Source organism: Alligator mississippiensis, chromosome 12 (assembly GCF_030867095.1).
Source record: "Alligator mississippiensis isolate rAllMis1 chromosome 12, rAllMis1, whole genome shotgun sequence".
Taxonomy (NCBI): domain Eukaryota; kingdom Metazoa; phylum Chordata; order Crocodylia; family Alligatoridae; genus Alligator; species Alligator mississippiensis.
The window spans coordinates 59753895-59778025 of NC_081835.1; the positions used below are offsets into that span (position 1 = coordinate 59753895).

Here is a 24131-nt window from a genome sequence, read left to right on the forward strand (position 1 = left end):
GCGCGTATATTGCACGAGGAAATACGGTAGCGGCCGCGCCGGGCTGTTGCAGCGTGTCGAGTAGGCGGGGCGGTACGGTAGCGTGCGTCACTGCAGCCGGGAAAGGGGCGGGGCCAGGAAGAGGAGGTTGCTGGAACAACGGGGAATCGTCGCTTCCCCCTTCCGGGGGTTGCGCGTGACGCCACATCCGCCGCCGCGCGCGGGAAAGGAGGGGGACTTCCGGCCCGGGCCGTAGCGGGGCACGTGCAGCGCCGAGCACCGCCCCCGGGGCTGCCTGCGCCCCGCCCCGCCCCCTGCGGCCGGCCGGTGCTGGCCCGGGGGAGGTGGTGCTGGCCGCAGGATGCTGGTGCTGGGGGCCCTGAAGCGGCCGGTGCTGCTCCGGGCCGAGATCAACGTGAGCCTGGTGGCGCTGGCCGTGGCCGCCGTGGCCAGCCGCCTGCGGGGCCTCGCCAGCCCGCGGGCCGTCGTGTGAGTTGGCCCCCGACAGCCCCTCGCCCTCCGCCCGCCTGCCTGCCCTTGGCGCCTGACCCGCGCCCGCGTCTCCCTCCCGCGCAGGTTCGACGAGGTGTACTACGGCCAGTTCGTCTCGCTCTACGCCAAGCGCATCTTCTTCGTGGACGACAGCGGGCCGCCGCTGGGCCACGCGCTGCTGGCCCTGGGAGGTAGGCGCCTGCCGCGCCCGCCGCCCTCGCCCGCTCTTCCTGGGCGGGACGGTTCGTGGCCGGCGGGGAGTGTGCGCCGCGTCCGCTCAGGGCTGCAGCGTCCCGGGCGCGGGCCCTGCTAGGAAACCCCTAGAGCGAGTCTCCTCCACCCAGTCTTTGTCCCCGAGTTTCCCAGGAGCGCGTTGTCGCCGTCCCCGCGAGTCCTGCACGCTGCTTCTGTTTCAGGTTACCTGGGAGGATTCGACGGGAACTTCTTGTGGAACAGAATCGGGGCTGGTAAGAGTCGCTTTGAACTTTGCCTCCGTCTTGTGACGGCCCGCGGCGGCGGCGGCGGCGCGTGAGGTTTCCCCACCTCTGGCAGCCGAGGGCGGGCGGGTCCTTGCACGGCTGAATTCAGCGGCTGCAAAGATGCAGCCAAAACCAGAGGCTCTTTAGCAGGTAATTGAGTGCGGAGGGGAGTCATTGCATTATAAAAGGCAGCACAGACCAGAGAAGAAGCTTATAACGCGTGGTTGGAGTCACCTGAGAAGACCGTCGGGTCCTGCACCAGGCAGGACACCGAGACCGCCGGTGGGCGCTGCGGGACGTTGCTCTAGTCGCCTCTAGTGCGACGCTGGCAGGGGCGCAGCAGCCACAGGAGCAGCCCGTTTAGTGACGGCACCCAACTCTCTCCAGAAAACTTGACAGGGAGTCGCAATGAGTCTGGCCCCTCGGTGAGGTGGGACGAGGTGTGCCGATGGGTGCTGAGGAGGATTGCGGTGTTTCAGGCAGATTCTCACATCTCCCCGCAGTCGCTGCCCTTCAGGTTTCTTGACCCATTCGTTTATAGCCAGCCAGGCAGAGATGCCTGGGGTCTGCAGAGTGCTGCCTAAAGCCTGCTCCAGCTCTGCCAGCGTCTCTGTAGCAAGCGGGCGTTTCCTGCACTCGCGTCCTGCTGCTGGTTTCTGTTCCAGAATATACCACGAACGTGCCCGTGTGGTCCCTGCGACTGCTGCCGGCCGTGGCCGGTGCCCTGTGCATCCCTTTAGCGTACCAGATCCTGGTGGAGCTGCACTTCTCCCACTGCGCCGCGCTGGGAGCTGCTCTGCTGCTCCTCTTGGGTAAGGATTCCCCCTTCCTTCCACCCTGCTGTCTGTCCGGTGCTTTCCCTAGCGCATGTTTCCCCAGCGACTCCTTTAAAGCGTGAAGCAAGAGCCAGGGAGGTGTTTGCCCTGGCAGAGCGTGAAGCAGCTGGTGCTGGTTGTGTCCAGTCCCTCGCTGCTTCCTGCCTTGCTTGAGGACGCAGCGTCCCACTCGTCTTGCTCACTCTCTGCGCTTACCCGAGCAGCTCTGCTGAAGCCTGTTGCCAGAGGAAATATCCGCCAGCAGCTTCGGAGCCCGGCCCTCGGTGCCCATCTCTGCAGGGCAGCCCTTGCTGCCTCATCTCCCACTCCCAGGTTTTAGGCCTCGTAGCAGACCCCGGCCTGTGGGCTGTTCCTAGTCTGTCAAGCCTGTTACCACCACCTCCATAGGAGCACCTCTGGGTGCCTTTTTAAGGGCAACCTCCAAATGTAGGGGACGGGGCTAATGGAGAACAAACTAGCCGGCCCGGGCCTGCTGGCCTTCAGAGGGGCCAGTCAGTCATCCTGACACAGGGTGATGACATTACTGCCTGTTCCTATGATTCCCTACAAATAATTACTGCTAATTTGGTGCGTGTCTGTCCCCTTTCTGCTAGAAAACTCCCTGATCACTCAGTCCAGACTGATGCTCTTGGAATCCATACTGATATTTTTTATCCTGCTGGCAGTTTTGTCCTACCTGAAGTTCTGCAATTCACAGAAACGCAGGTATGGAGCGTTTGCATCCCCGAAGTGGCTAATCATCCCAAAGCCGTTCAGCTTGTAAGTGCCAGGTGTCTGTGCTGTCTCGGGCTGGAGGGATGTTTCTAGTTACCATCTGAGCAAATAGGTCAAAGGCTTTTTGGTGCCAATTATTGTCTCTGGTGCAGAAGATATTGCAGGTCTTACGAGGTTGGCGCACGGCAGAGCTAAGAATCCTTGGTATTTGACCATTGCTGTGCCACTGCTGCTGTTGGGCCTTGGTCAGGTCACCTAGCCTTTGCAGTGGTTTCCTTTGTACAACGTGGGTGATGTTCTGGGGCCTCTGAAAGGGTGTTTGGAAGATTTACTTTCCCAAGCAGTGTTACTGAATGGGATTAGATGTGTCAGAGCTTCCCTGTAATTAGGAGAAAAAAATCGCTGGATTTCTCTCTCTTGCATCCCCTCTGTGCCCTGGATTAAAAAATAACCCAGTTATGGTCACTTGTCCCTGGTCCCTGTTTGTCTCCTCTGCATGGGCTCTGCAGAACACCAGTTAAAGTAAAAGAGCCTCTAAGCATCGCCCAGCCTGCGGCCTCAGCAGTACTTTATTGCAGTAGCAAGACCTCACTGTTCAGAATCGTTTCCCACAGTTGGGAGACGTGTGAGACATCCCTGCTGTAAATCCAGGGTAGCGGTCACTGGCCCGTGAGAGCTGCCAGCACGTGGACTAGTGAGCAGCCGGTCACGGACATGCCCCGAGGTTAAAGATCCCACGCTGGCGGAGGCAGGATGGCATCCTAGCCAGGCTCCTGCAGCCTATTGTGTTCTCTTCCTTTGTCCTCTCTCCAAGCCCCTTCTCTGCAACCTGGTGGTTTTGGCTTCTGCTGACTGGAGTTGCCTGCTCCTGTGCTGTCGGGTAAGTCCTGCCTCTTAGGCTGCCAGCCTACTTTCACGCTCGTCGTAGATTCGTAGTTTGTCAGGGGCTGAAAGGGACCTCGCAAGATCACCGTGTCCAGCCTCCCTGCACTAAGGTCGTCCCGGCCTCAGCTTCACCGTGGCATGGGGGGGGTTCTGCTTTCCAAAGCCCCTTCCTGTGGCTGTAGCTGGCTGCAACACGTGTGCCTGCAGCAAGGTTTTCAGGGTTGTCCTGCAGACTGCCAGGGGGTCCCAGCGGCGAGCATCGGTCTGTAGCAAGCAGTGCCAGACACGTGGAGATTCTCCTGAAAAGAAAAGAACACCCACCAGGGTGGGGTCCACCATGCGAAGTGGGGCCTGGCTTCTCGGTCCTGTCTCCCAAACGTGGGCACATCTGAGTTTAGGGGGCCCCGTCCGTGCTCGCTTGCCATGTGCTCCCCAACACGCTTTCTGCCTTTTGTTGCTGCTAACTGGCAGCTGTTTCAGAGAGCAAGGCTCGGGCGTGTTAGCGGCAGCACGCTGAACTCGCCTGGGGATGCCTTGTTTGAGAGAGAGCTTGAACATCTCCACCTGGCCTTAAAGCCTGTGTGGGCTGGTGGTTCAGCCCAGCATGATTACTTTTGTCTGCTGTGTTTTCAGGGTAAAATACATGGGACTTTTCACCTACGTGCTGCTCTTGGTCATCGCTGGAGTCCACTTCTGGCACTTGATAGGAGACCAGGCTTTGTCAAACGTAGGTCGCGTGATGTGCTGGGTGTGTGGCGTGTATGTGCCTGTTCACAGCATGCCCCCAGAGCGGGAGGGGCAATCTCGGAGGCTTCCAAACCATGAGCTATTAATGCCTCAAACCTTTAGCAAATCCTGGCTGTGTTTTATGCAGAAGCCTTCTGTCGTATCTTGCCAACCTGCTTACAAAGACTGTTTTCTAGCTGTCCGACATGAGGGCCGAGTCTGAGATTAACATCTGTCTGTGTGCTACCTTCGGTGCCTCACTGTATTGCTGAAGGGGCCCATGGCTTTCACTCCTTCCTTTGATAGGATGTGCAGGTCAGGAGCCAGTGCGATTTCATGTGCATCCTAAGTGCCACGTGGTGACCTTGCAGTAACAGTTATTAAAGTGCCTGCAGGGTTAAGGCTGCATTTGGGCAGCTGAAGATAAGCAAAGGCGAGTAAGTGGTGCGTGTAGTGGTCAAAGCCAGGACTTGGAAATCAGGCTGCTTTTCCCCAGCTCTGCCACTGCTTATCTCTCTGTCCACAGGCAAGATGTTTCATCTCTCTGCCTCAGTTTTGCCATCCATAAAATGGGAATAGCACCTGCCTGTCTAATAAGAGCTTTTTGAAGCATCATGAGCGAGCACTTGTAGATTCAGTCAAGACCTGAGTGGAAGGGTGTGGGATAGGAGCCCTGTTACGTGTGGTGGGGAGGCTGCCGAGAGCCAGGGAGATGTAGCAACAAGTTCTTTCTACCCTGCCAGGTCTCTGTGCTGTGTCATTTGCTGGCGAGGGGGCTAGCCTTGGTGGTCATCCCAGTAGCCATGTATCTGTCTTTCTTCTACGTTCACCTGACTTTGCTCTACCGCTCGGGGCCTCACGACCAGATCATGACCAGCGCTTTCCAAGCCAGCTTGGAGGTAGGCAGATCAGGGAACGAGGAGGTAGAGAGCAGGTCATGCACTGACTGTTGCGAGAAGGGTTTGTGTTAATGCTGCGAAGTATTGGCTCCTTTGTTGGTGCCGTACTGTTGCTCCAGGCTGAAGTGCCGAGGGAGGGGGAGGAATGGCAAAAGCCCTACCCCGCTCCCCATACCAGACATTTCTTACCAGCCATAATAAGCTGAACCCATCCCTTCTTGCCCCACGTGCTCGTTCTCCGAGTTCATCTGTTGGTGCAGTGCAGCATCAGAGATGGCACGGGAAATGCTCCCTGCTCCCCGCGCTCCTGCGGGCTTGGCTGTGGGACCAGTTGCAGCACGATCTCAGCCAGCTGCCAGGACTGCTAACACGGTGCATGTTGCTGCCGCCTGTTAAAAGTAGGGTTCCTTTCTTCCTCCCCCCGCTAATTATCTCGTTATGCTCTTTAGGGCGGGCTAGCTCGCATCACCCAGGGCCAGCCCTTGGAAGTAGCCTACGGCTCACAGATTACCCTGCGAAACGTCCTGGGCAAACCCATGCCCTGCTGGCTCCATTCACACAAGAACACGTATCCCATCAGGTGAGCCGCTGAGCTTGTTCTGTAGTTGAGATGCAAGAAGGGTTTCTTGTGCTTCAGACTGCAGATCTCTGGGAAATTAATGCTTTTGAAAAGCCTGAATATATGCTAAGGATATGGTTCGGCGGCTGGGGCACATGACTTATGAGGAGAGGCTGAAGGAACTGGGCTTATTTAGTCTGCAGAAGAGGCCGAGGGGAGATCGGATGGCAGCCTTCAGCTCCCTGAAGCGGGGGTAACAAAGAGGCTGGAGCTGGGCTGTTCTCAGCGGCGGCAGACGACTGAACAAGGAGCAATGGGCTCAAGTTGCAACAAGTGAATGTTTAGGTTGGATATTAGGAAAAATGTTCTCACTAGGAGGGTGGTGAAGCACTGGAACAGGTTACCCAGAGAGGCGGTGGGATCTCCATCCTTGGAGGTTTTTAAGGCCCTGCGACAACGCCTTGGCTGGGATGATGTAGTTGGGGTTGGTCCTGCTTGGAGCAGGGCGTTGGACTAGATGTGGCCTCCTGAGGGCCCTTCCAGCCCTCATTGTCTGTGATTCTATGATATATGGATAAAATGAGCTCATTCTTCAAGCACTTGTGCAATCAGTTTGCCAAATCAGTGGAAATTAATTTCTAAGTCAGTGAAGAGGGAAGGTATCATGATTTTGCAAGGCAAATAAAGCAGATGTGCTACCTAATGAAAATGGGGTGAAAGAAGGATGGCAAAATCCCAGTAATTAGCCTGCCTTGAATCTCACTTCACGTCCTAGTAGAATAATGAATATTGGAAGCGAAGCGCTAAGCAGCTAGAGAGCAATAGGACTGCAAGCACCAAATGGCACAGCCTTAGAAAGAGCAGCTCCATTGGAAAAGTGCTTGCTTTTTCAGTCTGATTGCAAAACGAGCGACAGGATCTAGCTTTCAGTGGTGTCATCTGTATTTTCTCACAAAATCCTACCCGAAGCATTGAATTTAGCTTTGAGACGAACAATGCGGCATCGGTGGAAGTCAGTAAAAAGGATGAGAATAAACAGCACTACTGAGAGGAGAGATATCCAGTGGGAGCTGTTGTGATCAGCTTCACAAACATCTTCGCTAGCAGTGGGGAAGAAGGGGCCTTTTGTGGATACCATCAAATTAGGCCATGTTGCAAGTGCCAGAAGAGCACAAAGAAACACAACAAAGGAGCCTAGAGGCTTTGAAAGATTCAGGCAGGAGGCAAAATCTCATCAGTTTGGCAAAATGCAAGCTGCTCCGTATGCCAAGGAAATAATCTGAATCCAGGGTACTCGGCATGTGTGCTGGGAAGGTGGCCGCATTTAACAGGCAACCTGGACTGACAGCGGAGAGCAAACTGGGTAGGAGATAGCAGTCCAGCGTGGCACACTGGAGCCGTGCTCTGGCAACCTGTGCAGAGACCAGCATCTTCCCATCCGTCTTATCTAGACCTGTTAACCTTGTATCTAGAGGGCTGCGTTGGTTTTGGGCCTCGCAATAACCTGGCTGGTAGTGACACAGCTGGGGAGAATTTGGAGATAGGTGCTAAAGGAGTTGAAATGGTGGCTGTTGGGGTAAAGGGGGCGTATTAGTAGCGTGAAAGGTTGGAGGCTAAGGAGTGAGAAGATCAGTTTAAGATGTTACAGAAAGAAAACCAGGAATGATTTCTGCCAGGGACTCCTGCGTTGTTGGGCAGTGTTTTAGGGAAATGGGGCAAGCGCACATGTCTTTGTCATTTCACACCAGATAGGCAAAGGTCTGCAGAAAACCCTCCTTAGTCAGGCAGGCTGGAGGAGGGCAGCAAGATGGGGGGTGTTTTCTCTGGGTCTTGATCTTTCCTTCTCTAATCACTCCCCTGATTCAAACCATTCATGGCCCAACTTGCTCCATCTCTTGGCAGAAGTCAGAGCACAAGCACACTGTGTGGGAGAGCGGGTGTGAGCATGGGATTGTTAGGCTGGCAATCAAGAAACCATGGTGAGTGCTGGGGGCACTTCAGTCCTCGGGAGCCTTTGCCTCCGCCCTGTACTGTTGCATCCAAAGCGCTGCGACCCAAGCGTGCTTTGCTACTTCCGTTTCCTCTACGCGTTGTCTCTTCTCGCTGTGTTTCATGAGAACAGAGCCAGCGCGCTGACTGTGATTGAGGTCCGGGAGCTGGAAGCTGCTCTCTGCTCTTTCTTCCCCGTAGCTGTGCAGCCCCAAGCAGTCCCAGCCCCTCAGACTTCTCTTCTTCTGATCTACCCATGCAGGTATGAGAACGGCCGAGGGAGCTCCCATCAGCAGCAGGTGACCTGCTATCCCTTCAAAGACGTCAACAACTGGTGGATCGTGAAGGATCCTGGGACGTGAGTACAGAAGGGACTTAAGAGCCAGCTTGCCAAGAGCGTGGCTGCTGGTTGTAAAAGTAAAGCAGGGTCCTTGCCTGGTGGCTACATGAGTTGGATGCCAACTGGGCTTAACAGGTTTTGTGGGCTCAGGGGTGACTGGGGTCACTGCGGTGTCTCCACTCCCAAGCTCTATCCTAGCCTCTGCCACTGACTCACTGCGTGACTTGGGGCAAGTCACTTCTCGCCTTCCCTTTCTCCCTGTGTAGCCTGGCAAGGCTGGAGCTGTTGTACATATTGTGGTTTCCACAAAGATTTCATTTGTGTTTGCAAATGTTTTGAGATGCTGGGAGGGAAAGCATTGCACTGGGCCAAGAATTCGTACACAGCAGGAGTGAGACACCGAAAAGTCACTGTAACTTTAACACCATAAAAGCTGCCACTACCAGGTGGTGACTAAAATTGGGTGTCATTCCAGTGAGCGTGACGGGTACTTGAGCTGGCCTCTGAAGTGGTTCGAGTTCAACTGCAAGCGGGGAAGAGGGTCTGCCTGCATCAAAAGTTTGGGTGGAATATCAGTCCTTGCAGATAAGGAGCTGTCCCTCGGCGTGTGGGAGGTGTGAGTCAGGGCCGTCAGGGGAGCTACATCCTGTCAGCCTGCTACCCCAGCCAAAACCCTTGTGCAAGCACAGTCATGCACCGTCACAAATGGTTTTTTATCGGTGTTGCGCTGAGCATTGAGGGTCTGGGGTGGGGGGTGAAGTGCTGAGAAGGCTGTTTGCTACCTTAAATTACGCTTACGCTAGGAGGGGCTGTCGGCAGAACTCTGCAGCCAATCCTTACAGCGTCGGCCTGGGAGCAGCAGAAATTTGCCGTCCTTGTCTTATTGACCTTAAAAATGTTTTGAGTGAATATACTGCTGGCAGGATAGCGCTGGCGAGCGAAGCCTCCACCTGGTCCACGTGGCAGCGAAATAGAGGCAGCAGCTGGAAAAGCTGAGAAACCCTCAGCCAAAGATTGATCTGTCTAGGAGTGAGCATGAAGTTCAGCTTTCCAGACGCAGGCAGACTTTAATCCCTCAGTCAAGACAGCAAAGCATGGCACGAGGACACCCATCAGACCAGACTGAAGCTACTTACTGCAGTCATCGAAGCCACCAAACAGCTGTTGGGCGGGAGGAATATTTTGGTGCTATTCACTGGTCTAGGGAGGAACCAACGCCTCTTTCTGTGTCCAACAGGCAGCAGCTGGTGGTGAGTAACCCGCCACGTCCCATCCGCCATGGGCAGATCGTGCAGCTGGTCCACGGGATCACAACGCGCTACCTCAACACGTAAGTGCCTCTCCCATCTCAGCTCCGGCTGGCTGTATTTCCTTAAACGTCTGTGCTGTACGTCAAGGTGTCAGAGACCTGTTAGGTCCCAATATATATACCAGCCCTGCAATTTCCTATATGCCCACTTAGGCAATTCAGTCATTCTTCCTACCAAGCAGGTCTCTAGATCAGTAGTTCTCAACCTCCCTAGACTCAAGGACCCCCCTAGAAAGTGCCAACTCTCACTTTCACTTGATTCTTGAGCGTGGAAGAATGAACAGAGCAGTTCCTCTGTTGCATAGATTCAGAGATGTTAGGGTTGGAAGGGACCTCAACAGATCATCGAGTCCGACCCCCTGCCTAGGCAGGAAAGAGCGCTGGGGTCAGATGGCCCCAGGCAGATGTCTATCCAGCCTTCTCTTAAAGACCCCCAGGGTAGGGGAGAGCACCACCTCCCTTGGAAGCTCATTCCAAATTTTGGCCACCCTTACCGTGAAGAAAAGGGCTGAGCGCTCGGAAAGGCCCCAGCCGGCCAGACTGGTTTCACCCTCTGCATTCATCTTTGAAACATCTGAGTGAATCGTGTGCGAGCATTTGCAAGGCTTAAAAGGATCTCCCGGTGTCCCAGGATGCCACGGACCCCAGTAGAGAATCACTGCTCTGGATTCTTGTTGGGTCACCACTTCATTAGCGTCAGAGCAAATTGCAGGTGTAAAGCGGGCGAGTGTCTTGGAAGCAGAAATCCCTTTGACTTCCACAGCATGTAACTTCTCATGAAGTCTGTGCTCCCAAACCACAGAAGTGCTTTTGACAGTGACTGGAGGTGAAACACCTGGAGCGATCCAGGGTAGACACCGATGTCACGGATCTTGCAGGCACGACGTAGCAGCACCTCTGAGCCCGCATGCCCAGGAAGTGTCCTGTTACATTGATTACAACATCTCCATGCCAGCGCAGAACCTCTGGAGGGTGGTGAGTAGGACGGGGCCGCGGGGAGGCAGGGGACGCAGCTGTCTCTGGGGGAGCATCCAAGACAAAGTGAGGATGGAAAGAAATCTTTTCATGATAGGAAATCGTGAACCGTGAGTCGGATGCAGACGTGTGGAAGACCATCCTGTCAGAGGTGCGCTTTGTCCATGTGAACACCTCCGCGATGCTCAGGGTAAGTGGCTCCGTGCAGCTCAGCCTCCTGCTTCCCTGCTGCAGTCGCTGCAAGCTCTGCAATCTTTGCTGAGAAGCACCTTAGTGGCCAAACCTCCGGTGACGGCTGCTATCACCCTGGTGTAATCATTATGGTGCTGGAAAGTTGTTTGTGGCTGCTCAGCTTCATCCGACTCGCACCCTGCTCACGTTCCTCCAGAGGAAGTGGCAGTTGTGGACCCTGGGTTAGACTCCCCCCTCTCCCCTCCCCTGCCTTTACCTTTTGTATTCTAGTTTCTCTTTCCTCCTCGTACTCTGCTTTCTGCACATCCTTTCACAGCATCTGAAGTGAGCTACAGCTCCCGAAAGCCTTCCCCCCTGTATACGTGTGTGTATCTTTCTACTTTGGTTAGTCTGTAAGGTGCAAATCTTCCCTGCCTTCAGAGTGTAAGGCCACATTCATCCTTAATAGATGATGGTGGCCAGGGAGCAGGTTAAAGCATGGCCTGTTGGAGATAGAGCTGGTTTTCTTATACAACCCAAGTCCCTACAGTGCACACAGCTATTTCTGTCAAGCCTGAGCTCCCACACCACCTTGCTCCTCCTGGGTAGGGATGCAGGCAGCTCCGGTGCCAGGGCTGGAAATGAGGATGCTGGCAGGACTGTGTGTGTTTTGATGATGTTTAACTGTTCCAGCTCAGTGGGGTGTCTCTGCCCGACTGGGGATACAGGCAGCTGGAAGTTGTTGGGGAGAAGCTGTCCAAGGGCTACCACCAGAGCATGCTGTGGAACGTGGAGGAGCACCGCTATGGGAAGAGTAAGTCTTGGCAGACACCTAGAGGAGGGAGCCCATGGGCTTTGTATGCAGTGAAATGGTCTGGGGACTGTGCAGAAAAACGCTGGGAGGTGGCAGGAGAGCCACAGAGCTCAAGAGTAGCTGCTGCAAGGGAGTGTGTCAACCCTAGCCTAGAGACAACACCCTGCATCGAGCTGCTTGTGCTGCGCACGGAGCTGAGGCTACATCCCAGCTGCCCACAGCTGGAGGGTGGTGCTCGGGGGTGCCCAACCACTGAGCAGCTCCCTCCCTCCACCCTCGCATGCTGGCACCTGCATGGGGCTGTCCGCACACGCGGGTTCCCATGGTCACCTTCCCGCCTCTGAGCCACGTTGTCCCCTTGCAGGCCAGGAGCAGAAGGAGAGGGAGGTGGAGCTGCACTCGCCCACGCAGATCGACATCAGCAAAAACCTCAGCTTCATGGCCAAGTTCACAGAGCTGCAGGTGACTGGGCAGAGGGGACCGGGAAGCGGAGGCAGGGACGCCATGTCCACCGAACAGTCAAAGTGCACTGACCAGCGTATGGGAGAAATGGCAGCTTCCCCTGCCCTCAGCTCAGGCTTGCTGTCCCAGGTCTGGGGCTGCCTGGCTGTGCCAGGGGTCCTGACTGAGGCTTCTCATCTGCTTTGCCCTAGTGGAAGATACTCACGTTGAAGAATGAAGACACGGAGCACAAGTACAGCTCTTCGCCACTGGCCTGGATCACCATGGACACAAACATCGTGTACTGGCTCCACCCTGCCTCTGGTGTAAGTGTGCGGGGCTTGTCTGCACAGGCTCCAAGAGGAGCGCAAGCAGCTGGAGCACAGCAGTGGGAGTGTGAAAGGGGTCAGGACTGCTATTAATAAGCCTCAGCCAGGGGGTCTCCTCCAGCAGAATGTCAGCCGTGTGTTTCTGAGTAAATCATTTTTCCTTTGGGTTAAAAACCTTTTTATATTTAAAATGCAAAACGGCCTAAAGTTCCCCCTTCCCTCCCTGTCCTCCTCGGGCCCTCGGACATCAGTCTCCTGCCTCCCCTTGAGAGAGGCAGCTGGAGCACTGCCCAGAGAGGCGATGGTTTTCAGGCTCTGGATATGATTTCTGGCAGCTGCTGCTTTATAAGTAAACTTGAGTTTTCCTACAAGCTGCTAAAGGAAAATTTGGAGCTTAATGTCAATGCTTCTATTCACTTGATCCACTTAAAGAGTCGAGTCCATCCCCATTAAATAAAAATGAATGATGAAATAAAACAGCATCCTCTGTCAGCCTGATGACATGGTCCAGGCAGATAGGATCAGTAGCCACGGGGAACAGTGTACTGCTATACTGCTCTTCAGCTGTGCTCCAAGTTGTTGGTTCAGTGTGCACACGTTGGGTATTTTAACTTATTACACCCCGAAAAGAAATGCTGGCATTGCCCAGTACTCTGTGTTCAGTCTGGAGTCTGTGCAGCTCTGCCTCATACCCCACAGGCTCAGATCCACCTAATCGGGAACGTGCTCATTTGGACTTCAGCAAACGCTGCGACTCTCGCCTACTTGTGCCTATTCCTGTGGTACCTGCTGCGCCGGCGGCGGAGGATTTGCGATGTCCCGGAAGGTCAGCTCTCCCGTAGGCATGGGCGCGTCTATCTTGTTCAGGTGGCGCTTTGAGAGGGTGGTACAAGAGGCAAAGGGTGTCCTCAGCCATCGTGGTGGGTGGCGTTTTTTTGATGCCTCTCACTGCCCTGAGGCTCTGAGAACCGTTGGGGTTGAGACTGCAAGCGGATGCACAAGACGGGCTGAAGCCACGAAGCAGGCGGAGAACAGGGAGCATCTCTGTGGCTGCAACCCAGGAGGTCTGAAAGGCCTTAATCTCCTGAAACGCATGTGCGTTGCAAGGTGAACCACCCCACCCCACCCCAGCCTCCTTCCAAGGTTAGACGGGGTATGGTATCTTCCCACGAATCATTTCGTGGGATGCTCTGATGGATTTTGAGGCAGATTTGGAATTCCCCCAGACCCAAGACACTGCAGCTGACAATAGATAAAATGAGGTGCTTACTCGAGGTGGGGATTAGATGTGTCCTTACAGAAGTGCTTTCCCTGGCTACTGCAGATTGTAGGGCACTTCCCTACAAGCATCTTTGGCCAGGCCCGTGTCATGCTACATAGTGGATCCACTCTGATGTTAAGCTCCCTTGAAATATGCTCCATAAGTGTTGAAAGTTATCTAACCAATGCCTCTGTTAACTCTGCGCAGCAAGTCTTCAGCTCTGGGGAAGGTAGAGACTGCTTTAATGAGAGCTGCAGGGCTGAAGGTCTCACAAGGGCCTAAGCCATGTTGCCTTAGGTCCCGCGGAGCGTGTTTGGAGACGGTGTGAGTGCTCAGAGGCATTGCCTTTTCTGCCTTGCAGATGTGTGGTGGGCCTGGGTGTTCACCGGAGGGCTCTGTGTTGGGGGCTGGGCTGTGAATTACCTCCCCTTCTTCCTGATGGAAAAGACACTTTTCCTGTACCACTACCTGCCGGCTCTCACGTTCCAGATCCTCCTGATTCCCGTGGTACTGCAGCATCTGAACGATCACCTCTGCAGGTATCTGTGTCACCTTGCAATTTTAAAGGCTGGGAACTAAGGGAAACTGGATTCTTGTCCCTGTTGCACTTAGACCTGGGAGAGGCTTTTCAGGACCCAAGTGTCCTACATCAGAGCCCTGCTGATTTAATGCTTGCACAGAACAAAGATGTGCTATTCGAGCCCCACTTCAAATTTGTTCTCTTGAGGCGAGAGATGGATGGGGAAGGGCCTGTTCTTTGCTGCACTCGGCGATGGCTCTGGCCAATCTAGTTACATCAGCCTCTTGCCATCGGACCGTGCATTGAACCGGCATGTTTTCTCTCACAGATCCCAGCTTTCCAAGCACATGTTCCAAGCCCTGATCGTAGCCTGGTTCTCTTCTGTCTACCTCACCTACCGCACATTCAGCCCACTGACCTACGGCGAGCCCCCCCTCTCGCCCGCTGAGCTCAGGGCCCTGCGTTGGAAGGAGAGCTGGGACATCCTGATCCGAAAACACTAAGAGCGCCAGGTCGAGGAATGAAATGAAGGCTCTCATCGGGTGAAATTTGAGCTGGTTGTGGGAGACCTGTCTGTGCCTCCAAGCCAATGCGCTCTACCTTGTTCGTGTGGGTTCAAGGCAAAAAGCCATGTTGTTACATGAGCTGGGGGCCAGGAGCGGCTTGCCCCGGGGACTGGAATGGTTTCCATTAGACTTGCTGCTCTGCACCGTTACACCCTGGGAAGGAGAGAGCGAGCGTTACAGCATCCACTGTAGGCTCATATCCTGCAGCATCCTGGATGGCGAGCACAGGAACCCAGGATGACCGTGGGAGCTCTAACTGTGCAGCCTTGTATTGCTCCAGACCTTCCTGGCCTGGAAAATGACTGTAGCCTAGATTCACTGACAGGAGACCCTAGGAACCATTTGTTTTCTGCAGAGCTACTTTGGCAGTGCGAGGGGCAGTTACCTAAAGCATTAACTAACCTAAGCAGTCCCCCTCTGCAAAGCAGAGCTCTAGAGCAGCCAGAACACTAACCTGTTTAATCTCCCATCACTTACAAGCACTACCCAACCCTACAGTGAGCTCGTCTGCTCATTAACAAGTTCCCATTCACTGTACTGAAGTCAGCATAGAAATGACCATGCAGAGAACCCCCCTCCTTTTGTTCTGTTCTTTAAAGCCACAGCTGTATCGCAAAAGTGAAGGGAGAACAGGCTGGTGGGCACAGCTGCTGACTGGGAACAGTCCTGACACCATCCCTTTTGTTGTGTTGGAGTGAAAATGCCATTAGCACTTTGCTATAAAGTATCTGCACCCAGCAGTTGTTTGTTCATTTGTTTATTAACCAAAGCAGCACGACCAACAGAGCCAGACCTTGCTTTTAGAAAACTAGTGAATGTGGCAAAAGTTCTTTTCGGCAGTAACAATTTTTCCCCTCTGCTCGTAAAACTACTCTGCAGATACAGATAGACATGGTAGAAGGTGGGTACAATACGGACAGTTTAAAAAGCCCAGTTGGTAAGATGAGTTAGAACTTTTGCAGAAAGCTGGAGATTTAAGTTCCCAGCCTTTCCACTCCTCTTTTGGAAATCAGAGCACACTAATGTTGCACGGCTCACCTGGCATCTAGGGCAAGTGCTATGACCCTCTCCTGGGGTAGAAATGCGGTAGACGATGCTACTGAAAATGACTGCGGACGTGAATGTCAGGCAGGAAAGTCTTGCTTGGTGGTGGTTTCTTTCCCTCGCTAACTCAACCACCCTGTTCTGCACAGCAGAACTACCACCCTGTAGCACAGGGTGCTGCTAATACTGACGGGGGCAGGCGTCTTTGTCGTGAGCTGCTCCACCCCGTTGGAGCTCACGTGCTCAGTAACAGCGGGCAAGTTTGGGTATGACAACGAGCGCCTCCCCTGCATATGCTCTAGCTAGGCTCACAAGCCTGACGACGGGATGGGGAACAGTAGATGAGGGATTAGAGCCTTGCTGCTCTTCTGGTCTGTCCCCTTGACTTAAAAGTTTGTGCCAGAGAAGCCCAGTTTCTCTCTGCTCTGGATAAAAAAATTATCTACACTTGTGCTCTTAACGAGGTTGGTCCTCCTGCCCCCACCATCCCTGTCAGTGGTGGGAAAGAGCTGCCAAGCAGGGGCCATGGCATCACTCTAGGAGCTTCAAAACACTGATGCCAGGTGTACTTCGGAGATGGAAGAGAAATCTCAAGGTCCCCCCATGAGCGGATGAATGTCCAGAAAAGGATGCAGTGGTGCCTGCTGGTTCAGATAGACAGGACCTGGGCTAGCCTGCTTCTCACCTGGAGCAAAGCCCTGTCTGCCTATTTCCCTGCTAAGGAAAAAGCACCACGAGGGGAAACAAGGTGTCGTTTGAGAAAGGGGCTGGAGCAGGCAGCTGAAACCACCACAGAGTGGGGCTGTGGGGTCATGTAATCCCTCTCGGGGTAGGGGAGGGTCCAACTCCTTGCTCTCCTCTACAAGAAGGTTCTTGCCCCCTAGTATCCCTGATGCTTCCCTGCCATTGCTAGGACCATTTAAAGGGCACTTCACAAACCGGTTTGTTTCTCCCAAGTTGTCTTCAGCGTTGGTCTGGAACATAGGCAGCTTCCGGGCTCCCACAGGGTTAGTGCGGGCGGCTGCTGGACTCCAGGTGAGAGCGCTTGCCGGGGGCCAGCACACTGCTGCTCTCGGCCTGCTCGGGGAACGGCCGCTTGTACGTCCGGCCATGCCCATTCACTGCCCCTCGCTGCCACTTGCAGATGTCGCCGTTCAGGATGTCCTGGATGTGCTGCACAATGAGGTTGATAGCAACTGCAAGGAGAAGCATAGGTACGTGATGTGCACAGGCAGGATACCGACTGCGCTCCATGCCAACGAACCCCCCTCCACCCCCGTAAAAAGCAGCGTAAACCACCCTTCTGGGTCAGTCTATAAAGGAATAGGCTCTTCCTTACTCCAGCATTAACTGCACAGGTTGGGAGCTGTCATGCCAGGTGGAGAAAATCACAACAGGCACAAGCAGCAGCGTGCCAGGTGTGTGGCTCCACCTGTGCATCCCCTGTTCAGAGAGTTGCTGCCTGGGAGATGGGAATAATCCATGCCCGTTTCTAACCGCTGCCCCCCACCACTCCCAACCCTCTAGTAAGGCTTTGGGGGTATAGATGCGAGTGCTATTTCCTCACTGCACGGGCATCCCCAAACCAGGCACAGAGCTGAGCTTACCCATGTTGTCCACTCCTCGGGGGATAATCACATCAGCGTACTTCTTTGTCTGCAAAGCAGAAATGGGTGCCTGAAGTTTGTCATTGGCCCATCACCTTCTAGGACCAACTCCCCTAAGCCCCAGACCTGAAACACTGCAGGATGGAAAGAAAACCACTTCTACTCTTCCCTGGTGTAAGTCAGGGGTGTCTAACAGCACCACCCCTACCACCACCTCCACCCTGGATCCAGACCAAGAGGCCAAACCTGGACCTGGCAGTGGGGTGAGTGGCAGGGCAAACAGTGCGGTGCTAATGCAGCCGTGTCCTGCCCCCAACTGTTGACACAAGCCCAACAGGGCTCTGGGGGCTGGATTTCAGTGGCAGGCCCTACCCCTGCTTTCCTGGCCCCCCACTCCCCTTAACCACATTGGAAGTGACTTTACAGATAGTGACACAGCTCTGGGGAATGGATTGGGCCTGTGGACCGTATGCTAAAGGGAGCTTTGTCCTGGCAGTCCCTAAATGCAACGGAAACAGTCTTTTCTAGCATGAACGCGGGTGAATGGCAACAACCATCCGTTGCCTGTTACTGTCTCGTATATTGACCTGCGAGCCTGAGTTCAGTTACGTGGTTCTTGTTTTCTCACATCCAAAAGAGAAGGACTCTGAGGATGTCCCGTCCCCGCAACATCCCAACTCCTATGGGAGCTCATATCCAAGGCACAGCCTGACTTGCTGCACCCAGCTCAGGCCACTGGAGCTGGAATTGGGTTGAGCTGGGTCCCCCCACACCGAGCTGGCAGTGAACCTCTCCCTGGAGCTGCATGCCTCAGAGCACGTGGCGGATGCTTTCTAACCCTGCTGCCTTATGAACAGTGCAGAAGGGGTGCTGCTCACTCCTTCAAGCCCGGCAGGTAGTAAAGGCCCAGACTGAGCAGCCGCAGGGCCCTGCACGGGTCTTTTCCATCCCAGTTAATCTGATTCCAGTGCATCACGTCCACATTTGGCCCCTTGCACGTTGCACTGCACTGGGAAGCTGGCTAGCCCCGTTTTAAAACACGCCTGATTAGACATAGGAAAGCCCAGTACCGGCAGGCAGAACTCCTCGAAGGCAGGCTTGACAAAGGTGGTGTACTGGGTAAGGATCTGCTCCAGGTCCCGGCCACGCTTCATGTCCCGCAGCACTGGGGGGGGGGCATTAAAAAAACAACAGACAAAGGGTGGTATGTTGGAGGGCTCTGGGGCGGGGGAAAGCACACGTATGCACAGCCGCGGGCAAGGGGTGCCAGGGCCCAGCCTTACCTCGGCGGGACAGCCTGACATCCGAGTCAGTGTCGACAAAGAGGCGGAGGTGGAACATATCGCGGATGTCCTGGTTGTAGAAGACCAGGATGCCCTCAAACAGCACCACATCGGCAGGATATACCACCGTGGTCTCCGGCAACCTGAGAAGAGCAGCGGGCATAGAGGGACATTAGGGGAACAGTGTCTGACAAGACACAGCAGCTGGTGCAGCTCTGTGACACGACTGGGGAAGGGCGAGGAGGGGAGGGGGTTTGCCTAGACCCGCCACTACGTGCAAATGGTTCCTGACAAGGGGCCTGGACAGCTTGTGCAAAGCCATGCACCAGGCATGGGCACTGTACCTGGAATGGGTCACAAAATCATAGGTGGGCACCTCCACGGTTTTCCCTTCCACGATATGCGTCAGAGTCATGTGCATCAAGTCGTTGTCAAACGCGTCTGTGCAGGAGGAAACAGAGGCCAGGCTTAGGGCTGGGGCAGCCTGTGCTGGGGCCATGTGCTCCTGGGCCTGCAGGACCAGCCTAGCCAGGGCAGGGGCTTCTGCTGTGGGAGACACTGCAGCCCACACCCCACGTAACGTTACAGCAGCCCTGCAGGGTCGGGAGTCGCACATGTGCACACGCATGCTACAGGCCCTCCTTGCATAAAAAACAGGTTTGCACAGCAGTGTGCCTCCTCCCTGCCACTGCTCCCCCACCCTCCCTGCCCCAACAAGTGCCCAGACTACAACCCCCCCCCCACCCCAAACCCAACAACAGAGCCAACCCAGCCCCCACCCAACAAAAAAAAAAGATGAAACACAACCAGGATGGCTAAGCAGTGCGTCCAGAGGAACAGGAAAGCCGCACACATGAAAATAGCTATGCACACTTTGAGACCTCCTACCGCCCTGGTTACTGGCACGGTATCGCTAAAGGGTCAGTTGTAGTGCCCCTGCCCCCAACACACACACACACACACACACACACACACACACACACACACACACACCCTCTGTCTCCCCCCCCCCCCCCCAACCCCCCCTTCAAGAGGGATGTGGATAACCTGGAGAGTGTCCAGAGAAGGGACACTCGTATGGTTAAGGGCTTGCAGGCCAAGCCCTATGAGGAGAGACTAGGGCACCTGGACCCCTTCAGCCTCCGCAAGAGAAGGTTGAGAGGCGACCTTGTGGCTGCCTATAAGTTCATCACGGGGGCACAGAAAGGAATTGGTGAGTATTTATTCACCAAGGCGCCCCCGGGGGTTACAAGAAATAATGGGCACAAGCTAGCAGAGAGCAGATTTAGATTGGACATTAGGAAGAACTTCTTCACAGTTCGAGTGGCCAAGGTCTGGAACGGGCTCCCAAGGGAGGTGGTGCTCTCCCCTACCCTGGGGGTCTTCAAGAGCAGGTTGGATAGGCATCTAGCTGGGGTCATCTAGACCCAGCACTCTTTCCTGCCTATGCAGGGGGTCGGACTCGATGATCTATTGAGGTCCCTTCCGACCTTAACATCTATGAACCACTGTAGGCCTTCGTGGGTACTTGCACTGTGTCCCTAAAGTCTCAGTTGTATCACAGGCCCCCCGCAACACACACACACACTTGTACCCCCCCCCCCCCCCCCCATTGTGGCCCTTCATGGCCAGTTGTACTAGGGCCCTAAAGGGACATACGTAGTGTCCCCGTCCCTGTTTCCCCCCTCCCCCCACCAGACACTCGTTGTGCTCCTTTCATGGTAATGTGCATGCTGTCCCTAAACACACGCACACAGAGTCTCTCTCTTGCTCTCTCTTTCTGTGGCCCTTCATGACTACTTGCACTATGGCCCTAAAGGGGCATATGTAGAGCCCTCCCCAACACACACACACACACACACACACACACATACACGCGCGCATGCATTGTGTTCTTTCATGGTACTTGGGAGCCCACTCACAACAGTGTCACTTGTTGTCCATCCAGCACAGCCCAGCCTGCCCTGCCCTAGACACACGGGCGGTGCTTGCACCCGTGCTCATGGCTGGGCGGTGGCATCTGCAGCATCTCACATACAGTTGTTAATAAAAGTCCATTGCCTGCCACTGACCAACGTGTGCCATGCTCCTGCCTGACAAGCGCCTGGGGGGGGGGGGGGGGGTCAGTGCCTGGACCCATGCTTTTTCGGTTCCCGGGGGCACGGGGATGAGCTGCAGTCAAATAAAGGGCGAGGGGACACCCTGGTCTTACACCAATCACTCCTACTGACCCAGCAATTCAAGGAGCTCGTGGCTTAAAACTGCCAGCAAACGAGGGGAAAAGCAGGGGCAGGAGAGTGCTGGCAGTGCTCCAGAGAGCCCCGTCGCAGCAGGGTGACGGGAGCAGGGGAGCGAGGCACAGTGCAGCGTGGGATGCCTGGAGGACCAGCCAGACCTTCATCACAGGCCTCCTGGCGTCCATGTGTAACACTGAACCGATTGATAGCGAAGACATTCAAAAGATTTTTTTCCCCTGCTCCACTGCTGTAGGGTGCCAGGCGGCTTCAAACTGCAATAAAGAGCTTGGATGTCCGTGCACTTCAGCATTAAATTGTGATTAAACCGTTCTCGGTGTTACGTGTGTCCAGGCTAGAGCAGGCACAGCCCTGCCCCCGGCAGGCACGAAGCAGCGGGGCGGCGAGGTGGGGAAGGGGGCACTGAGATCTGCTCCTAGGGAGTCAAGCCACGGGGCTGTCACCAGAGCAGCAGCCCTGGCACGTAGGACTTCCCTTCCCTCGCACACGCCACCCCGGCCCTGGCAAACGCTCGCCTCCCCTACTGCCTCCTTGGGCGCTCAGCGCGCTCGCTACACCCCTGCGCCCGCCTACAGCACCTTATGTTGAGACCAACCCGGCTTTTACCATATTTTTAGCTCGTTTTAGTGCATTTTAGCAGCTGCAAACGAGGAGACTGCAGCCGTGCGCGGAGCGTCAGCAGTCGGTAGACCCGCAGCGAAGGCTAAGGAGCGTCCAGGATGAACACGCGTCTCCGTCGCAAGGTGAAGGAGCCGTCCTAGCCAGGGGTGCAGCACGTCCGTGTTATCCTCGTTTTACAGAGGTCACAACTGGGGAAACCGGGAGCGGAGACGCGCGACCCTGCAGCTTTACCTGGGTGATCGAAGTTGTACTGCCCCTTCAGCGCCTTGGCTTTCTGGTCGGCGGTGAGGACCTTGTAGAAGCGGTCCTGGCTGAGAATGACCACCTTGCGCTGACGATGGTCCACCTCGTTCTGGCCCAGCAGCTCCATGATCTTCTCGCATACCGTGGACTGGGGAACAAGCGGCGCGGCTGAGTCGCGGCCCCAGCGCCCGGGAACACGCGTGCCGCGGGCTTCGGGAACACGCGTGCCGTGCGCTTCGGGAACACGCGTGCAGCGCAGTGGCCAAGCCTGGCTCCGACTGGAAGCAGAGCTCGGAGCAGCGTTAATGGAGAGGACTGGACCGCCTCCCTGCTCCCCTACGGCGCTGGCCATGGGTCCTAGGACGGTGGCACCCCCCCCCCCCGCTCCCTTTTATCCCGGTTTAGAGCCGCGCCGCGGACACACGAGCGCCCCCTAACCGCGCTGCGCGCGCGCTGAGGCCGGCGGGCGGGCGCTCACCTTGCCGCTGGCGGTGCCGCCGCTGACGCCGATGAGGAAGGGCTTGGGGTGCGGGCGCTCCGCCTCGGCCGCGCCACCGCCGCCTGCAGAAGCCATGGCCGGGCCGCGCCAAGGGACTACAACTCCCGGCAGGCAGCGCGCGCCGCCGCCCGCCCCGCGGCGCGCCGCCGGGGCCGCAAGGCAGGCTGGGGGCTGTAGGCCGCCTCCCCTCGCGCCTGCGCGGGAGCCGCCACGTGACCGCGCGGAGGCCGCTGCACCGCCCCGGCCCCGGGCACGTTCGCGCACGTGTGTCCGCGCTGTGGCGCAACAGTTTGCTGCAGGAGGAGCTCTGCTCCCCGCTGTGGGTTGCCAGGCTGAGGTGGGAGCCCTCTGACACTGGCCTGGCTGACCCCTCCGCGGCTGTCGCAGTGTCCAGTTTGCTCCAGCCCTCGAAAGTGCAAAGACCCGCGAGGTCCGAGCTGGGTTTTGTTTTTATTTGGTTTTTGAAGGCAGCAAAATACCCCAGTGAATGGGGGGGGGCTGGAGCGAGGCGAGGGCAACCTGCTCCGTCATTTCTGCCTCATGCTAATGTTCGCGGCCACGGTTTGCAGCCTTAACTCCCCCAGCAACCTGCAGGCGAGCAGCGGGGCTGGGCCCCTAGCGCCCACGGCCCGGGTGGGACCTCGTCTCTTCCTTCCCCCGTCCCCCTTTTCCCACATTTCTCTTCCCAGCCTCAGCCCAAGCCTGGAGAAGAGACTCACGTTGGCTTCAAGAGCGGGCCCTCTGGCCCAGCGGAGAGGCAGCCGAGCAGGCCCGGGCCCCAGAAACCCTCCTGCCAGCACCCGCTTCTCCTCCACCCCCAGAGCCCCACATTTTTGTCTCACCGCTGTGGGGAGAGCAATAATGTCTGGCGGCGGAGGCCTCTTTAAACTTTACAATTACCAGATCTGACAGCTGAAGCTAGACAAATTCAGAGGGAAATAAGGGTCAAGCTTTGGAGGGAGATGGTAACGACCAACTTAGCAAGGCCTGGCACAGATCCTCTGTTAAGTGAAGTCTTTCAGTCAAGCCTGGATGTCTTCCTACAAGAGATACTGACCTTACTTGGAAGCTGTGGGCTCGGCTCATGGGTTAGCTAGTGATTTTGTCCAGTCTGTGTCGTGCCGAAGGTCAGGAGAGATGCAAATCAGGATCTTTTGCAGCCTTCAGATCCTCTAGAATAGGACCAAGCCATCTCGCATGAACGAGTGTTATCTGCACAGAAGCAATAATCACTAGTTACACAGTCCGGATAGAAACCGGTATCAGAAAATAAACACTCGTATAGGGCCGGTAGCAAACAGGAGAAGAATGCCGCTCGGGAGGAATTGTTTCAGACCAGGTTGCTTCGCGTGGGCCGGCTCCCGCGGCGCAAGGGAACGAGGCGGCGGTTTGCAGTTTCGAAATCAAGATCTGTAGAGCCCCAACCTGCTTTTCAAGGCAAGTCGAATAGTTTTCCGTGTCCTGCTCTGGTCTCCAGACAGCGCGATTGCCAACGTCCGGCTGCCGGCGCTTTCTGCTGTTCTAATCCCGCTTCTTGCTCCCTTTCCGTTCTGCAAACGTGGCGGTTCTCCAGCCTTTTGGGGGACGCGTGCCGTTCACTGAGGTTGTCAGGCTGCTTTTGTGTCCCTACGGGTCTGTGCGGTGGGTGAGGAATAAAGCAACCCTTTCTGTCACGGCTCCCAGTTGTAACGTCTCCAGCAGCTGAGAGGTCGTGGAGCTGTTCTTTGTTTGTTCTTCCCGTTGTTTCCCTTGCCCTCCTCCTCCTTTCCGTTCCCTCCCTCTTGCCTGTGCCAGGTCCCCCCCCCCGGGCTTCCTGGGTTCAGAAACGTGGTGCAGACACGCCACCAACCCATCCAGCCCTGGGCCTCTCTCCGGCTGCCAATACACCTCCACCTTGACATGGAGAGAGTGCTTGTTCTCGCACCCCTAGTGTTGGCTGTTCCCCAACTGCCCTAAAATCAGACAAGCAGAGACCCTCTGGCAGAGCGGTTGTGCCGGAAAGGCGAGGAGGATGAGTGGCTGTTGTGTGGGCAGCATGCCTGGTGCCCCTGGCACGGATACCAGCCAGGAGCCGGGGCAGTCGCAGAGGAGGTAGCGGGCGTAGGAAGGAATTTGATTCTCATCCAGTCCGGGTGCACCTGGCATTTGGGCTACCCTCACCTCCACCGTCTTGGTAAGGAACTGATGTTTAACGATTCCCAGGAGAGAAGGGACAGCCTGGGCCAGGGACAGCAGCAGCAAGAGCCGAGCAGGGGAGGAAAGGACGGGGCAGGGTTGCTGTCGATGACTTCCCAG

General features: G+C 55.8%; 2 protein-coding genes across 3 annotated transcripts; one reads left to right on the plus strand and one right to left on the minus strand.

Annotated features, from left to right (window-relative positions):
* The first annotated feature begins 214 nt into the window (after nucleotides 1-214).
* On the plus strand, nucleotides 215-15024 carry POMT1 (protein O-mannosyltransferase 1). The gene is made up of 19 exons (XM_006260012.4): nucleotides 215-468; nucleotides 556-662; nucleotides 888-938; nucleotides 1616-1762; nucleotides 2380-2491; nucleotides 3315-3380; nucleotides 4019-4112; nucleotides 4855-5010; nucleotides 5460-5590; nucleotides 7821-7916; nucleotides 9136-9228; nucleotides 10086-10182; nucleotides 10280-10372; nucleotides 11047-11167; nucleotides 11532-11629; nucleotides 11821-11934; nucleotides 12637-12763; nucleotides 13560-13737; nucleotides 14047-15024. Exons 1-19 carry the CDS (start codon nucleotides 341-343, stop codon nucleotides 14219-14221), a joined length of 2184 nt encoding a protein of 727 aa, XP_006260074.3. The 5' UTR covers nucleotides 215-340; the 3' UTR covers nucleotides 14222-15024.
* A 1246-nt stretch (nucleotides 15025-16270) lies between these two features.
* UCK1 (uridine-cytidine kinase 1) lies at nucleotides 16271-23228 on the minus strand. 2 transcript variants are annotated; one of them, XM_019475797.2, is made up of 7 exons: nucleotides 22894-23228; nucleotides 21326-21485; nucleotides 18563-18659; nucleotides 18219-18361; nucleotides 18006-18100; nucleotides 16936-16984; nucleotides 16271-16524 (listed from the first exon to the last, which is right to left on the minus strand). In XM_019475797.2, exons 2-7 carry the CDS (start codon nucleotides 21462-21464, stop codon nucleotides 16337-16339), a joined length of 711 nt encoding a protein of 236 aa, XP_019331342.1. In that variant the 5' UTR covers nucleotides 21465-21485; nucleotides 22894-23228; the 3' UTR covers nucleotides 16271-16336. The 2 variants fall into 2 exon arrangements, with proteins under 2 accessions (XP_019331342.1, XP_014459289.1); XM_014603803.3 differs by lacking the exon at nucleotides 22894-23228 and adding an exon at nucleotides 21816-21934.
* Between the last annotated feature and the right edge of the window lie 903 nt (nucleotides 23229-24131).